This window comes from Cavia porcellus, unplaced genomic scaffold (genome assembly GCF_034190915.1).
Source record: "Cavia porcellus strain 051 isolate PalLab524CR breed Dunkin Hartley unplaced genomic scaffold, mCavPor4.1 scaffold_16, whole genome shotgun sequence".
NCBI lineage: Eukaryota > Metazoa > Chordata > Mammalia > Rodentia > Caviidae > Cavia > Cavia porcellus.
Genome location: NW_026947499.1, coordinates 40,197,906 through 40,216,164, shown reverse-complemented (window position 1 = coordinate 40,216,164; position 18,259 = coordinate 40,197,906). Strand labels below are relative to the sequence as shown.

Genomic DNA, 18,259 nt, shown 5'->3' with positions numbered 1-18,259 from the left:
GCTGGAATGGATGCTGTATGACTCACTGTAGCTCATGCCTCCCAGTAGACTATGAGGCTGAGAAGGGATGGGGCCTAAGCAGGGAGAAACTCAGGGTACAGGGACACTCATGGTCATAGATTCTCTGTGATAAGTCTCTCATATACTTCATGTTCCACATGAACAAAAGTCATCTCTAAGTGCTACTCAGACAGAATTATCACATGGCTGCTCCTCCCTGTGCAGCTAAGCCAGCCCTTTCTCCTGCTTCCAACTCCACTGAGATTTCTGTAAGGGACAGGAAAGGTACAGGTCTTTTCTTACCTCCCCTGGTCCCTTTTCCTTAGACACATTTGCCCCTCAGGAAGATGGGTGGATAACACCTGCTCTCTCCATTCTCCACCAAATCAAAGTGTGAGGCTTGAGTGACTATTCAGAAATGCACAGAAAGCGAAAGAGAGGTAAACTGGGTGCATTCTCATATGGAAATTTTAATTCAAGAAACAAATTCCGACTCGCTGAGCTCAGCAGTGCTGAGACTGCAGCACAGCAGAGATTTTCTCTTTCCTGGGTGTGAAGATAATTTGTGTCTTTATAAAACCTCCCTGTCCTATCTTGTTGACATAAGTTTGCATATACTCTTTTGGCATTCATCAACAAAGTGCTGAATAGAAAATCAGCCCCTGAAAAGCCTTTACAGCTTACCAATGGTGTACACTGTGTGAAAGAGGTGCAAAGAGGTTCAAAAGAGATGATGAGAGGCTGGGTTGCAAATGGAATCATCCTGACAGCAGCACCTGCGAGCAGCAGGCCTCTCCGGGGGGCCTTCCATGGGGCTGCAGTAGGCGCTCCTCTATTTCTCTGGCACACAAAGCACTTTTGTATCCAATCCCTTCCCTTCCTCTTGCTCATCAAAGCTCCCTCACCCTTTTTTTAATGCTCCAAGTTCTTTTCTACTTCAGTTAGCTTGTGCTGTGTCTCTGTCTAAATGTTTTGCTTACAGGCTTCTGACAATTAGCTCCACAGTGAATTTCAGGTATGGGGGGAAGTATTAACCCCTCAGAGAGGTTTTTCCTGGCTACTGGAGTGAGCTTGGCAGACTGAGCTCATACTCCTGACACACTTAAACTTTTGTGCAGAGAAATAAACAATAGACTTTCAGACATCAGAGAGGAAGAAAATGTCAGGCAAGGATAAATGTCAGAAAGGAAATAAAACCGAGGCGATGAAAACTGGAACGGGGGGAGAGGAAGCATGAGGTGTGGTTAATCAAACAGTGAATGTTTAAATTTTAAAAAGTTAGAGTAAAAGGCACATTATTATTTATCCCCCGCAAAATGCCCCTTCATACACTTCAAACACACTTTCCTATCCTTTGCCACTTTTTGAAGCAATTCTGAGAGCCTTATTTTGTGAGTATCTTTAGTTGGGCTATTATAGCTGCTTCAACATCCTGAATTGATTCAAAATGTTTCCCTTCCATGATTACTTAGATTTTAGGGAAGTCATATGGTGCCAGATCTGTTGAATAAGGTAGATAAAATCACACCACGTCACTTACTTCTGCAAGCCTGCCTTTCTGTTGGGTGGCGCTCAGCAGCACATTCATCATTTGTGATCGCATCTTGTAAAGACAGAAAAAAACGGTCAGAACTGCTTCAGAAAGAGGCAAGAATGATAGAATAAGTCTGCCCCAAGTGAGAGGAAGTATTTAAGAGGAATAACTGACAATGTATCTTTTAGTATAATAAATTTTAAAATGTAAACCTTTACCGTATATTTTGGTCAAATTATGTATATATATATATATATATATTTATGTTGAGCTGAGCTTGCATCAGTCAGCCACTATCCTGAGTGCTTTATACGCACTGTCTTTTTTTCCAAATTTACTTATTTATTTACTTTTGGTGCATGTTTTTAGTACATGCACATAATAGAGCTAGATTTTTAAAAAAATCCCCTTCTCCTTCTCTCTCACCTCCTTTCTTCCTCTAAATCCCTTCTTCCCAGATTGTAGCAGCAAACAGACACATCAAAACATCATTTAGGATTTGGAGGCAGATTTATTTACGTCAAAAGGCACTGACCTTGAAAAAATGTCAAGTTCTGATCTTTGATAGTTTGGGGGTTATATAGGATAAGCAAGCAGGAAGCACACAAGCAGAATATTTGGAAGTTATTGACTGGTTACATTACTACTGATTGGCCTAAGCAAAACTACATCATATATGTTGCAAGGATGTAAGTTCAAACTCCGGGCAAACTCGAAGTTAGGGAGAGCATACAAGTTCAGAGTGTGGGCAAATGCGGAGTTGTAAGAAGCAAATGCTTGAGATAACATATGAATTCAAGCTATGGTGAGTTAGATAAAGAGACTACATATCTGGCATTGGTGGGAGGCAGGAAGACAAATTTGTTCAGGGGAGTGGCTACTCACAGGAAATTTTAACTGTAAAAAGTTAACTCTTTATTTTCCTTTTCAAGATAAGATGAATAACATCAACACGAATGAAAATGTATACACTTTTCACAGAGTTCACTGACCCTTAGGCGGTGCTCAGAGCTTACTGGTTGAGTGAATAAATGCATGGTATGTTACCTGCTGAGCACCCTCACCTGGATCTCCTAGGATTCCTTTTCTAGTCCTCTGTGCCGAGCCCCAGCTTTCCATGCTTTGCAAACAAGGACTTATAGCAGGAATCCTCAGAGGGTTATTATCTTTGGACACTGGAATGGTCAACCCCTTGTATTTAAACTCCGCCTGTCCTTGCTGTCATTTATAACCAGTGTGATGATCATGAAAGCCCAGGTTGCCACTTGCTTTTAAAACAAGACAACCACAGAGGCACAGTGGACTCTTCCTGAAGGATCAGGCAGAGGCTGAGAATTAGCTTTTATCAGACTGTGGCTGGCTTCCTTCTCTGCTCTAGACCTCCCGGTCTTCACGCTCACTCTTTTTGACTTCTCCTGGAGTTCACCGTTAGCTAATCACATTCACGCATTTCCTTGGCTGACAGCCCTGAAACACGAGGCATCTAGGAGGCACCAGTGCGCTGCACAGAGTCAGGAAAGCTGGATTCCTGCTTTCTCTCTGCCACAACTAGCTTTGTCATGTCACGTCACTATGCTTGCTTATTCTTCTCTGTCAGTTAGGGAGACAGAGTTACAGAGATGATCCAAGGAAGCTGCATATGGGAATGTGCCTTCTACCCTGTAAAATCCTCTGCAGATACAAAGCATAGTTATGCGACTTCATTGTTTTAAAAAGAAATTCCTAGAAGGGCCTGGAAGCCATGGTGGAACAAGGGGGGGAGCCAAGTTCCCAAGAAAGAATTTTTCAAGAAAGCAATCTATTTTGCTCTTTGCTGCTATTTTCAAGAGCAAAGAAAAAAATTCCCTCTTTTCATAGTTCTGGGTCTAAATAATAACACTTATGGGAAAACTAATTAAAAGCACCAATAATTAAACCGACCTTCTCCAACTTGGAAACACCCAGTAACAGATACCATAGCCTCACGGGACACAGTTTAGTTTCCACGCTTAGAGCATTAAAGGCAAGCCAATATCTCTTTTAATTAAATGTTGGTTACAAGTAGGTAAACAGAAAGATTCTTAGAGCAAATAAGCTAACTGTTCCTAGAAGATTAACAGTAGACACAGCAAGAAAGTTTGAAAAGTACACATCTATATTGATTCAGTTTATTTTAATACTACCCACAGTGGTGATTGTTTGGTTTTCAATCATAAATAACTGTGCAACAATCAGACTGTACAATACTTTCAAACCTTTAGTGTTTGCCGAGAAGGAAATGCATTTAGAGTCCATGGTGTGCTTAGGTAAGTGTAGGATTACATTCTTATTGAGTTCATAGGACTTACTTCCCTAGGAATTATTAAAGCCAGTTTGAGACATTGGTAGGGACTATTACCAACACATTGAGAATCATTATGATGGAGAAAACTCATCCCTGGAATGGAGATTCAGATAATGAGGGGAGGGGTCACAGAATATCATATTTGAGATCAAATGGACCTGATTCAAATGCTGTTCTTGCCGTATAATAGTTCTATATCTTTCCGTATATGAGGATCCCAAATACATAACTTTCTTATAAAGGGACAATAGCAGCACCTTTCTGGCAAGGTCAGTGTGAGGATTAGATCTCATAGATGATCCTACCATAAGTGTTATTTCTTCTTTTTCACCTCCTCTTCTCATTCTCCTCTGTCATATCTCCTTCCTCCTCTTCCCTGTTTTTCTTCACAATCATCATTACCACCTGACTCAAACCATTCCTCACTTCTAGAGTCTAGAATGCTGTTGCACTTAGCTGGCCTTCTGCAACTGCCTGTGGAGGAGATTTAGAGGACTTCCCTTACCAAGTTGTGTTCTTACGGACTCATACTGCCCCCGTGCACTGTGACTGCCCTGCTGAGTGTCCCTCCGCCCAGGCAGGGAGGGCCCTGAGCCAACCATCCTCTGCTGAAAGCTACACCTGTTTGAGGTCACATCAAACATGCTTCACTTCATCCCCTGAAAACTATGTTAGAAATAGATACTCTAATTACTAGATGTCCCTATTTATAGACACAGAAGACAGATAGCTTTATTAAATATGTAACTTTTAGTTCATAACAAAATGAAGAAATTTCCTAATTGCTGCATTTCCTTAAAAAATTTATTTCCTAGCTTCCCCTCTCCACCTCTCCATTATAGATGTTTGCCATATTTTATTCTCTTGGATGACCTTCAGACTTGTCTCCATACTGAAAGGCAAAAAATTTCAGAAGCTGGTCATGTGTTCTCCAAACAGGAAGGGTACTGGCTCTGTTTTTTGGCTACAGCTACTATTAGTGATGACAGATTCCCAAGAATAATATATGTGTAATTAAAATGTAATATGTATTGTGATGCATGTGAACTGTAGAAGATGCCAGGTGCTTTTCCGAATATTATTGCAAAAATGAATCCAAGTTTACAGGATATAGAAACTGAGGCACAGAGAGCTTAGTGGGCCGCCCCCACATTATGCACTTTGTAAGTTGGGAATGAACAGCTCACTGTGACTTCCCTACACTTAAGAGCCAACTAGGGCACCCTTGAGAGAAGCTGTGAGATCTCTGGACTCTCAGCCTTGTGATGATGTTGCTTCATGGCCCTCCTGATGGTGGGAACCTGGGCATTGCCTCTTCCTTTGCTAAAACCCATGTGTTCCTCTCTAGTTGTACTCGCAATGCTCTGGGAGAAAGCTGCACTGGAAATCATACCTGTAGGAAATGTGCAGTGTCTTCAGTGTAGATCTGGAGATCAGAGATGAGCCATCCTTGCTCCTAACTTTCCACACTGTAGATCACGACCTTTTAGTGAACCATGACATTAATTTGAGGGCTATCATCATGAAAAAAAAATAGAGCATAAGGGATAACATGAGAGTACGTCATATGTAGAAAGAGTGAATTTTGTGAAAGGTGTGTGTGTGTGTGTGTGTGTGTGTGTGTGTGTGTACAGCATGGTAAGGAGAAGTGTATTGTGAGTGATACTCTCAAACTTTGGCAATTTTAGTTCTAGTGGACAAGGTTCTGAATGTGACCTTGGACTCAATATTGTGCAAGGGATGAAATATCAATGCCAGAGAAGTGTAGGCATGTCCCTATCACTGTGCAAATCAGAGGCGAGGAAGGAAGCAAATCTTAAAAGAGCTGTATCGTTCCTCAGCAACAGATGGGGAATGAAGAGGGAGGCATTTAGTCAAATAGGCTGTCTCTAGGTGTCTCTGGAGATCAGCAGTGGCTGCTAAAATGTGAGATTTATGAATAGTGCTATTACCACTGTTCCCCAGAGCAGGCAGCTGCCTGAAAATAAGCCTGGGCTTTGCTTTCAATTTGGGTGATGAGTGAGGATGTTGCGGGGCTGAGTGACTGTGAAGAGCATTTTGCTGTATACACACACAGAGACAGACACACAGACACACACACACACAGACACAGACACACACACACACACACACACACACACACACACACACACACACAGCAAAATGTGTTTCGGAAGGAGAATCTCATTAGGACAATAGACAGCTACTTCTTCCAAATCCAGTTATGGCCTCTTTATTAGGCAGCAGCATGGCTAATGCAAGGAAAACAGTTTAAAACACAAAATTTTAATTCACAGTGAAATGAAATCTAAGTGTAAAGAAAATAATGATGCTTTTGGTTGCTCTGGCTTGGGCACACTTGAATGCCTTCTCTAATTGTTCTTGATGCTGTGGAAGGCATGCTGGATTGGAACTTAGAGAGAACTTTGCATATTTTAGGCTCTAGCATCAATATGCCGGACATCTTCTTCATGTCTTGATCTTCAGGTCCCCATCTCTATCCAAGGAATGAGACACTAGTGGTAATTTCTGGTGAATGATAGAATTAAGACCTTAGGCTGTGGTCAAGCGTGTCTAGGTTTGAATTTGGACCACTACTTTTTAGTAGGTTGAGCCTCAGTTTCCTAATCTGTAAAATGAAGCTTCTAAGATTAGCCACCAAGCACGGCTGTTATAAGGATTAATCACTTGGCACAAAGTTTTCTCCAACTAAGTCTTCAAAAAGTCCCAGTCATAATTATCATTGATTTTTAGTTTCAGAATTCCAAATTTCATTATCTTTTTCCTGCAATAATCATGAAAAGAAAAAGTGATAAAAATTCTATCTTTGAGCTTCTATTTGGTTCCAGGAACTATTCCAATTACTTTCCAAGTGTCTTTTTCTTCCCAGTGACCCTAAAGGGGAAGTACTTTTAAGAGCCACCGCGTGTAGCGTGTAGTGTGTAGTCAAGTGACTTGTCTAAGGTGGCGTAGTTTGTAAATGACAGTTTGGCTTTCCAACCAGCAAATCTGAGCACACACTCAGCACCTCTGATGGTGTCTCTAGGTTTCGGTTATATTTCTGGGGGCTCTCTTTGGAGAGAGGGTTTGTGGGAGATAGGGTTATTTAACACTTGCTAGCAGAAAAAGACAGCGTCTGAGGCAGTGAGCTGGATAAGAAGTCACCAAGAGCTACATGGATTGTCTACTGACAAGGGGCTGGGCTAGTCAGTCACCAGAAGGTCTGGGGGCAGTGGGTAAGCCTGGGGGAACTCATAGTATCCAATGGAGCTGGCTGGGCTGTAGGAGTCCACACTGCTCTGATACATACCTATTTATTACAAAGAGGCGGATAGTACAGATTGGGCTTCATAAGCAGTGACACCATTAGCTGGCTTTTTCCTGTTGTATAACCAGCATTCCAAAGAACTGCTGATTTAGCACACAAGCAGGAAGCCTGATTCTACAGATTACACTGTTTATCCAGCTCTCAGTATCCCTCAGATAATACTTATTGCAATTGCCTGCTTCCTCTCCACTTGAGATAGGATGGAAGAAGTAAAGATAGGTGGTAAAAACAGGCAGACAACAAAAGTTTTTAAAATTTTTTTTAAAATTTTATTTTAAAGACAATAAAACAAAAGAGAACCGAGCAAAGCAAATCAGAACACAACAATGCAAGCAACCCGGCACTTCACGACAAGATAACTGAATATCAACAGAAGCTACCATAATGTCTCTTTTCTTTGAAATAGTTGAGCATATCTTCACACACAATAGTATCATACATAACAAAATAGTATAAAGCCATTAAAGAGAATGAAGGTATTACAGGACATTCAAAATCAAATAACTGATAATGAACAATGGCTACTATAATATCTCATTTTCCCTAAAAATTTGTTTATACTATCACACATATTAAAATCCAGTAAGACACAATATGGTAGAACCAATGGACACAGAAGAATTAAAGCATAGTAGAACTTAAAAGCAAGATGATATTAAATCAGCAATGGCTGCTATAATGTCTTGTTTTTTTTCCAAGTAGCTGTTTATACCATCACACATAATAAAATCAGACAAAACAGAATAAAACCATTCTAACCAGTGAATGAAAATATTACAAGATTTCAAAGCAATATAATGGGGAACCATGATTACCATAAAATCTTATGTACTCTTACCATTTCTTACACTAGGGAAACTATATGGTATTTATACATGTGATTTGATTTATTTCACTTATGAGTATGGTCTCATCCATTTATTTATAAATATTTCAATGTGATCATTCTTTATATCTGAGGAGTATTCCATTGTATAAAAATACCACAACTTTTTTATCCATTCTTCAGTTGATGGACACTTAGGTTGTTTCCAAGATCTGGCTATTACAAATTGTGCTGCTATAAACATGGGTGCATATATATCACTGTGGTATGATGTTTTCAGTTCTTCCGGGAATATGCTCAGAAGTGGAATAGCTGGGTCAAATGGGACTTCCAATCCCAGCTTTTTGAGGAATCTCCAGACTGACCTCCACAGTGGTTGTACCAATCTAAACTCTCACCAACAGTGCAGGAGATTTCCTTTTAAAAGTTGTAATTTAAAAATTGTGCTTTTAAGAAAAGCTCCAGTTTCATGACATAAATTACCCAAATTTACAATGTAATTTTTCCTTCTAGGGAACTTACTAAAAAAATTCTTAGGGGTCTTGAAGACCCAATAAATCTGTAAATTTGAGCCCATGCTTTTCACCTAGTAAGCGTTTCTTGTCACAGACCTCCATCTTTAAGAAAGCAGTATTAAGTGGTATTAAGTGGATAGCATAGTTCTGAATTCCAAACACAGGTGAATGGTTTGCAGTCCAGCCTAGAACCAAATGGATGAGCTGACAGACTGTAAGGATACACATCCTAGGTCACCCTTCTTGAGGACATCTTCAAGACCACATAAAAATCCCCATTCCCAGATCACAATACACCTTTATCTTGAGGGCTGAAACTTTATGTTCTCTGAGTATATTTGGGGGTTTTGCCTAATAAACCTTTCTAATGCTTCTCACTGATGTGTCCTGCGATTTTTTTCTCCCTGAGGCATAACTCAGTGGACCTACAACCTACCCCATGGATGAAATGAGTTAAGGTCCCCATTTCCTCTTGGAGGACCTCCTTGGACCTCATCTTGTGACATCCTGACAATGTGCTCTTGTCATGGGAGGAGTCTGGGGACTACTGGGAAGGTTTTTTAAGGACACGGTGCTAAACACCCTAGTTTTCCTGAGGGGTGATACAGATAATATCCATCAATCAGGGGTGACACGATACATAGACAACATGCTTTGTGAAAGCTCAAAAAAAGACCGAGACCTGGACATCCCCAGGAAGCTAATGGATCAATAGGGGTTCAGCGTTGCAGATAGTCACAGAGCCTGCTGCGGGTCAGGCATTCTGCCTGGAGTAAGCAAGACACTCAAGAGTATTGCTTGTGGGAATGAACAGAGAAGCCCGTGAGTGCAGGATAATTGAATGGCAACATAGAGTCATTTTCTGGTGGGCGCAAAGGTAATTGTAAATAATATTCAGAAAAAGTGGTGGTTCACAGGAAACTTCTTCATAAAGCATATAAATGAACTGGCCTAAAGTACATTAATTCCTGCTTACCATTTCCATAAAATGATTGTGTGCTTGTATCTCTGACAGCATGTAAAAATTCACCCCAGAAAATATCTACTGAGCACAAAGCTAGGTCCTGCGCTAGGAACCAAGGGACACTACTAAAAATACACACTATTCCCAATTTACTGGCATTCGCGGGCCAATGAATGATGTGATTATGTACAAAGCACAAAATTGTGTTTTTAAACTGTCCTACATGAATGAATGCATGTTTAACTCCTGACAAGTAATAAAATCATAGCTAATTTCTTCTTTCTCTCTCCCCTCTTCCTTCTCCTCTTCTCTTGTCTTCTTTCCCTCTCTTCAGTTTCAGAGACCTCATGACTATTCCCCGCCTTTTCGCTTTGGGACGGTACCTAACGGAAGCACAGAGAGGAACATTCGGAATAATTACCCCTACATGCATCAGTACATGACCAGATTTAATCAGAAGGGAGTGGAGGATGCATTGGTCAGTTTGAAAACAGGGTAAGGACTGTAGTTCCTTGTGCTTGGCAGTCCTGTTAGCTGATAAACCTTGTCAAAATTGACTCTGCATGGCTTGGTGCTTATCTCTGCTGCTGCTGTATTATTCTGGAGAATGGCTGCAGGCCAGATGGACTCCAGTGGAGGGCTGTTTTTGTTAATCTGAGGAGCTTCCGTGAGTTGTGTTAAAAAAAAAAAAAAAAAAAAAAGCAATCCACAGGCCTTTGGAAATGCAGAGAACCAGAGAGGTTTCTTAAACTGATAAAGAAGCTGGCCCAATTCCACAGGATATTTTAGCCAAATAGACCTAAAAAGTGAGAGTTTAAAGATATTTAAACAAGAATTTTTAAGAATCAGATTTTAGGGAAGAGTTTTCTTGGTGGGTGGGTAGTAAATGTAGCATACTAAAAACAGTTTTATGGGAAACAGTTGTAATATTGATGAAGTGGGTTGAGTGTTCAGCTCAGTGATAGAGCACTTGTCCAGTGCTTTGTGCAAAACCCTGGGATCAACCCCTGGCACTGGAGGGAAACAATTAAAAAAGCAAGAAACTAGAGAGAGGGAAATAGGAATTCAAGCCACCTCCCTAAAGGTACAGTTAGTGTTCTTATCTACTCATTGGCACATAGAGTGTAGCATGCACTCCGTCAATCATCAGTAAATTTGGAGGGAAAACACAATCCAGTGGTCCTGAGCTGAGGATATGGAGAGTGTGTGTACTCTGCCTCTCTATGTGACCTCGGGCAGTTCTTTAATCATCTTAAGCCTCACACATAAAACAGGAAGAATAGGAGCAATTTCATAAATACTTTGTGAGAACTGAAAGAGAGAATTTGATGGAAAGTACTTTTGACAGTGCCTGGCACACAGATGACCTAATCGTTAGTGTTGTTGTTTGTTGTATAGGTTAAATTCTGGTCCATGGATCTAAAAAGGTCAGGAACTTGTAAAATATAATTTAGAAAGGATTCTATGAAAATTATTTTGTTTTTAACAAAGGAGTTTTTTAATGAGAGTGATTTTGACCATCCAGAAAATTAACTTCCATGGGAATTTCAGTTGTCAGGGATATGTGACCCTGACACATGACCGCAACTGTGCTCTTACACTCAGTAATAACCCCCTTTGTGCTGGCTGTTCCACAGGCCGGTTGCAAAGGCTGTGCTGCTTGCTTTGTGTGGCTGGGGAACGAGGGACCCTCCTGGACAACCCAGGCTGGACTCTGCATAATCCCTCAGGAACTTTGGCTGAGAGCATTTTATCCTTTCAACCTCTGCTGGAATCTCTTTGGTATCTCAACAGGGCCTAGGAGAGCACTTATTTGGAGGTTAAGCCTATGGCTTATCCAAAATGAATTCCGACATTGCTCATTCTGACTAGGAATATTTTTTAGCTTTTAAATTAAAGCATAACAAAAATGCAAATATTGCAGATATTAAGATGGCTTTGTAGGAAATGATCATCCAGGTTCCTAATCCCAGGGACATCCTCCATATCTTCTTCTACTAACCATCCTCACTTTCTAAAACCAATGATTCTTTTTGGCTGCTATTTCAACATATAAATAAAATACCATTTGTTCTCTTTTTTGTTTGTCTTCTTAGGGTCAACATTCTGTGTATGAGATTATTGCATGTAATTCCAGTTCTGTCATCCCCATCGTGGTAGAGAATTTCATGGTTGGAATAAGCCACAAATTTATCTGTCTCTTCTGATGTTGATGAACACTTGGGTAATGTTGTGTTTTGGGGTATTACGAGTAGTGCTTCTAAGGACATTCTCACACACGTTATTATGCTGTGTAAGTGAGTGTATTCTTCTTGGTGTAAATCAGTGGTTGGAGTTGCTGGGTCATAGATGCTGCATATGGTTAACTGGAGTAAATACCAGAAAAGACAGATTTTTTCTAATTTTCCATCTTAGCCAGAGGTGTAGGGTTTTCATTTGTTTCCATTCGGTCTTTTAATCCATGTCTGTATTGTTGCTTTGGACAGACCCCCACTGTAATAGCGATGACAATGTAATGGAAACGGTGATTGAAGGCTGATTACCTCCCTCTTCACGCACTTGGTCACCCAGAACTCAAAATGGGTTACTTTTTTCCTGTTTCCTTTTTTCCCTATACATAATATCCCTCCAAAAGGATCAGAGAAATGGAATCCATTCCTGGCTATGTATTACACAAGTTAGTTTCTGTATTAATAATTATGGTATCCATCTTAGGACATTTGGGCAAATGGTGGTCTACTCCATACTCAGTCTCTCATGTGGATGATGCTTTGCAATGCTATTTTACACTCAGAAACTAGAGATAATGAGGTTTGAGCCTTTCTTCAAGAAATAATTTAGAATAACCCTTAGGGGTGAAAGCATAGTAGAGGTTGGTCTTACAGTTTCAGTTTTGGTAAGGTTAGTGTTGGGGAAGCCACGCATGTTAACAGGATCCTGGTTACTTAAGTAAATTAAATTAAATTTTGACTAGATAATACATATATATGATTCCAAAATCAAAAAGTGTGTAACAAGATGAACAGGGATGTCTTCATTGTTCCTTGCTGTCTAGCTCTCTCCCTGCTTAGTAGCCACATCGCTCTCTAGCTGGACCAACGTATTCTTCCAGATCTTTCTGGATCAATCCATAACCTTCCACTGTGTAAATGTACTGTGCTATATTAGTCAGTTTCCTATTAATAGATGCATAGTCTTTTGCTATTGCAAACATGCTTCATGTAGTATGAAATAAAATATCCTGAATAAAGGGTCAAGGCCTACACATAATTGTCATTTTCACAGATAATGACAAATTCCCTCCAAAGGAACTACATATTTGCTATAGCAATATATGAGAGCCCATTTCCCATAAATCTTTGCCAACAAAGTGTATAAACTACCTCCCTTCTACCTTTTGTTGAGGTAACAAGTGTGCTGGCATGTATTTTAACTTGCACTCTTTATTATCAGTAATTTCAAACACATTTTCCTGTATTCGTTTCTCCTAATCTGTTTTTTGACAAGTTTCATTGTTTTCTATTGATAAGTTGTTTTTTTCTGATTAGTTTACTTATTAGAGGGATGAAGCTTTCATTTTGTGATGTGATTACAAATATCTTCCCCAGCTTTTCTTTATCTTTTGAATTTGCTGATATTTTCTCCACACAGATTTAATTTTTTTGTAGCCAAATACCCTAATCATTTTTATGCATTTTGAATTTTAAATCATAATTCAAACATCCCCCCTTTAAACTTACAAAATAATTCTCTCCTGTTTTCTTCTATTTCAGTTGCCTTTTTAGTATTTGAAATTTTTCTTGTTATGTGATGTGAAATATGACCACAACTCTTCCGAAACACGAAAGCCACCCACAGAACCACACTGCATTCTGACGGGTCCTCTGTACTGATCTTGTCATCCATCATTCCAATGCAAAATTATTGTCTTTTCTATCACACTTGGAGGTTTCTTTTCCTTTTTTCTCATGCCTCTTCCTTCCTTTTTAAAGTTTTTCATTATGAAATGTATTGCTGTTTAAGGAATAAACTAATAAAATGAACTCCTCAAGTATCTAACACTTCCAACTCTCTGCAAGGTAGAGGGAGGTGGCCCATGTGAGAGCTCCTGAATTTCAGGACATCCCCTTTGTGCTATCCCTAACTCCCTAGTCCAGAGTTTTTGACTGGGAACCTGCAGAGGCTGTAGGGAGGCTACGGGTTCTGTCTCTCCACCCACCAGTCTCAGGAGCATCTGTTGCTTGAGATGCACGTGCATGAACATCAAGCACATGAATTATGAGCTCTAGTTTCCTGGGAGACCATTGGACTATGGCTGGATGAGAGTCCCAGCTAAGTTTGAGTTCAGTCACGGTTTTGGACAAGTCATATCACCTCTCATCTAAAAAGTGAAAGATTTAGAAAAATTTTCTGAGGCTGAATGGTTCCAAGTCTGACCAATCGACTAACTGTACCTGAAGTACGTTACTTGTTAAAATGCAGATTCCCGGGCCTTGCCAGGACTTCATCTAGGAAGCCTGTGCATATTTATTTTAATATGCACTTTCCCTTATCCTACTTCAGGTGATTTGAGAAATGCTAAAATTTAATAACTACTTTTATAAATCAGTCCAATAAACATACTAAATCAATACAGGCATATACAGAGTAGACAACCTAAATTCCTATCTTTGAAAGCCATCATGAATTGAAAAGCACTACCATAAAGAAACTTGAAATTTATGTTTCACTATGTATTAGAATTCATAATAAATGGAGATAAAGAAACTATTAGGTAAATCAGTGAAGAAATATGACTTGATGTATAAATGTGGGCAGAGACAAGATTTTCAGGAACGAGATTATTAGAATTCAGGCTCCCCTGAACCTAAGGTGGCAGAATTGTAAGTGATTCCAGGTTTCTAAACTGATGTTTCTCCAAGTGTAGCTTAAATCTGGTTCAGTAAAATGCTAATTTACAAAGTGGCTTCCTGAGTCAGATAACCTTTAGATTTACACCATCGTAACTATATTTACTACCTCTACATTTCTTGAGACCAGTTTGTGAGCTGCATTCCTGAGTGTGTCACATGCATAATCTCAGTTAACACCCATGTTAATCCTCTGGGCTGATTGCCACTATAGTCTTCTATAAGAGTTGAAGAATATGGAGCTCAACAAGGTTAATGAATTATTCAGCAAAATATTTAGCTAAATAACTATGAGTACATCGTAGAATTACTACGTACAGGAGTTGGGCCTACACTCCCTACATAGAAATGCCAGTAAGGTAGATGAGTATACGGGGTTAAAGTTCAGGAGGGAATTAGAAATTGGAGTTATACACATATACCGTATCTATCATATGTAAGATATATTGTTATGCTATATATATATATATATATATATATATATATAGTGTACATATGTGGTATGCATATATATATGTGTAACATGTCATACAGTATATATTACAAATATGTATCTTATGAATTATTTATTGAATATTATGCATAGCATACATGTATGCCATATATATCATATTGTATGATAATCTGAATACTGATAAAATCATGGCATCCTCATTTCTTCCTACAGAAGAAACTGATGTAGAGATTTTGTACTATATTGCGATTGCAAAGACGAAAGTAAACTTGTGGTACATAAGGGTCCTTTTTGAAAGTTAGTTGCAATGCAGAGAAGGTTCTAGCAAGGATGCCATTCTAGCAGAGTTTATTTGCTGTATTTTATCAGTCAAACAAAATCAGTCCCAGATGGTTCATTTTCAGCTGCTGAGTTCAAAAGCAGCATAGCCATCAGGGTTGGGAAAACTCTTCTAAATGAAATAACATCACCTCTAGAGAAAATCAAATCAACAATGACCTGGTTTCTGAGATCCACCCCCACACTTCAAATAAAGCTAAACAGTAATTATTACCACATCATCGAGTTAGGAAACATTTTTCCTTAATAAAAATTTAAGACAGCAAAAGCATCTTTCTATTTTTGTCCTTGGAGTTACTTCATGGTAACTCTATTAAGACAATATTAAAGGATTTTCAAGCCACTAATAAAAAGTGTTCAAAATAGAAAAATTAGAGTTGAGGTTAAGAAGTTGAATACGGTGGAATCACAATTCTGTAAACCCAGAAAAGGAGAGAGAGGGAAAGAAAGAGGAAGAACGGAGACTAAAAGGAAGTGAGTCATTAAGTTGACAGAAATATTGCTAGATATTTTAGGATTATGCTTTTCCTTATATCCTTTTTTATTTAACAAACTTTCAGCAACACACACATTACACTAATAAAAATATATTATGGCATAATTATTTTTTTCTTCCTGCATCTTCTTGTCTTTGTGGACATGTTATAGAGTTTACGTAGATTGAATCAGTGTATGTATCAATCTGTCTTCTGCTTTTCTTGGTTAAATACATATAATTCTGTTAGATAGACTCTACATTTAACAACTAGGTAACATTTTATTGAACTAGAAAATATTAATTAATTTAACCTTCATTATGCCTTGCTTGACTACAATAACTACAAGAAACAAGTATTTTTCAAAAGCTTGCTAACACTGTTCTTGGAAGGTATCCTAAGAATGTCTTTGTATGTCTTCTCTCAGATTTCTTTACCACAAACAGCATCATTTTTTTTTTTTTTTGGTTTAAGGCATGCTTTTATCTACAGACAACACAATTCTTGTAAATACTTACAGTTTTCTTTCTGCGTGGGCCACTACATAATTCAAAGCCTAATTTGTGATTCTCCTCTAGCAACTGTGGGGAGATATGGCCTGAATCTGTTTACTGACTTTCCCTAAAGCCATAGATCCTATTCCACCTCTGAATTCAGTAAACTCAGGTTACTTTAAATGTGTATTCTATTTTCTTACATCTGTTATAAGCCACCTGAGTTATTTGGGGAAATGAATGATGTATTTCTAGCTACCAGGTAGCATTTACATGTATTAGGAGTTTACCTACGTGTAGGAAGTATTCTGAATGCTCAGCTGCATTATCTCATAATTACCCTTTGAGAGCCTGACTCTTATAACTTCACCTGTAATACAGGAAATAGGCATTGAAACACAGTGTCTGGGGTTAATAATACTCCAGAGTTTGTGATTCTGATCATAACTTAAACAAAATAATAAATGTGACTATTCCTATAACATTTCCCAGTGAAACTTTTTACTTGCTCACTGTTACACAAACTCTAATGTGAATTTTGTTCATGTTTAACTTTAAACTCTCCTGTTTATGTATGGGAACTTTATTGTTTCTTCTGACATTAAGATAGGAAAAAGGAAATGGATACACAAGGGGCGGAAGAGATGTGTCCCTGAGATCGAGAGTGGAGCCACAGATCACACAAGTTTAGAAAGTTCTTTCTGGGAAGAATGATGAGAAAGCAGGAGATCCCTGGAATATTCTGCATCCTGAGAGTCTGACTCCTGCTGCTGACCACAGATCTCACATCAGAACTTGAGCTCTGATATCATCCCCATCATTTCATTCTGCATCCTCTCCATCATATGGAAGAGGAAGCTGGCGGTCAGGGGAAAGCAGCAGCAGGCCCAAAGCTTGACATCTGTGAGAGGCAGAGCCCACTTTCAGAAGCAGACCTAGATGTTCTATTGACCCATGATGTGCTAACCCTCAGCTTGTCCTGAGAAAGGAGCAATTGTGAGCAGGGCTGAATCTCTCTGTTTCTAGGTAGTAAGACTGCAGCCGGGAAGCTGAAACTCCTGGCCAGCAGAAGCTCGGATTTGGCACATATCTGCTCCATGCTTCCTTTTTCTCCATAGATAAAATTCTAAACAGGGCTGCAGTGGCCCAGGTGCTGAAGTGGTCATGGAATTCAAATATCTGCTTTGGATGTGCTTTTACTCATGTCATATGCAGCAGCCACAGGGAGCCAAGATGCAGAAGGCATGAGGCACAGACTGAGAGACAATGTGTCTAAGTCCCGTGAGTGTATGGGACCAGTTTCCAAACAAGTGCCTCTTCTCTGGCAAGCCTTGCCCATTCCTCTTTCAGAGAAATACAGGTAATAAGAACTCAGGTGCTGCATGCTCAGATTCCCCCACTACAGTGATGGGCCAGCACACTGGTGATGCTCTTATGGTACATATGCTGACGCTGGCTGTTTGTTATTGAAAGCTCTAAAAAGTTTGCCATCACTGCCTGGTGTCACCATAAACAGTTATCACACCTTGCTGGCTTGCATTCTTTCACAGTTCACACAGAAATACATTCTTTCACAGTTCTGGAAGGCAGACATTCAAACTCAAGGCATCAACAGGGTCACGCTCCATGCAAAGACTCTAGGAAAGAATCTTTCCTTATCTTTCCCCATGCTTGTGGTTCCAGGCTTTTCGAGCTCATGACACCTCTTTCCAACCCTGTCTCCATCTCTACATGGCCTTTCTCCCCTTTGTTCATCTCCTCTTTCTACCAGGACACAGTCGTTAGATTTAAGGTCAACCAAGATACATTTGTCTCAAGATTCTCCACTAATTATATCTTTAAAGATACGTTTTGCTCCACTTAAAAGCGAGTGGTGGGGATGCAGAGGAACATGAATTGAAGGTTGCACTAAGCAGCCCACTACACTTATCTAGGCTGTTCTGAGGTGTTCCTAGAACTGCCTCTTGGCAAGTACCATTGTCAACATTACGAGGAAAAGTTGTTTTGAGGGGTCTGGAGACCAGAGGAGACCCTACTCTCCTTAGTGGTCCGTCCAGCAAGGCTCTAGAGTTAGAGTCACAGGGATGACAGCATCG

The 18,259-nt window shown here is 39.6% G+C and overlaps 1 protein-coding gene across 1 annotated transcript in view; it reads left to right on the top strand.

Annotated features, from left to right (window-relative positions):
* Grin2a (glutamate ionotropic receptor NMDA type subunit 2A) overlaps nt 1–18,259 on the top strand; it is a 420,257-nt gene that overhangs the window by 350,791 nt on the left and 51,207 nt on the right. Inside the window, exon 11 of the mRNA XM_063226505.1 lies at nt 9,825–9,985. Within this exon, the coding sequence (XP_063082575.1) occupies nt 9,825–9,985 (161 nt within the window). The remainder of the gene's footprint in view (nt 1–9,824; nt 9,986–18,259) is intronic.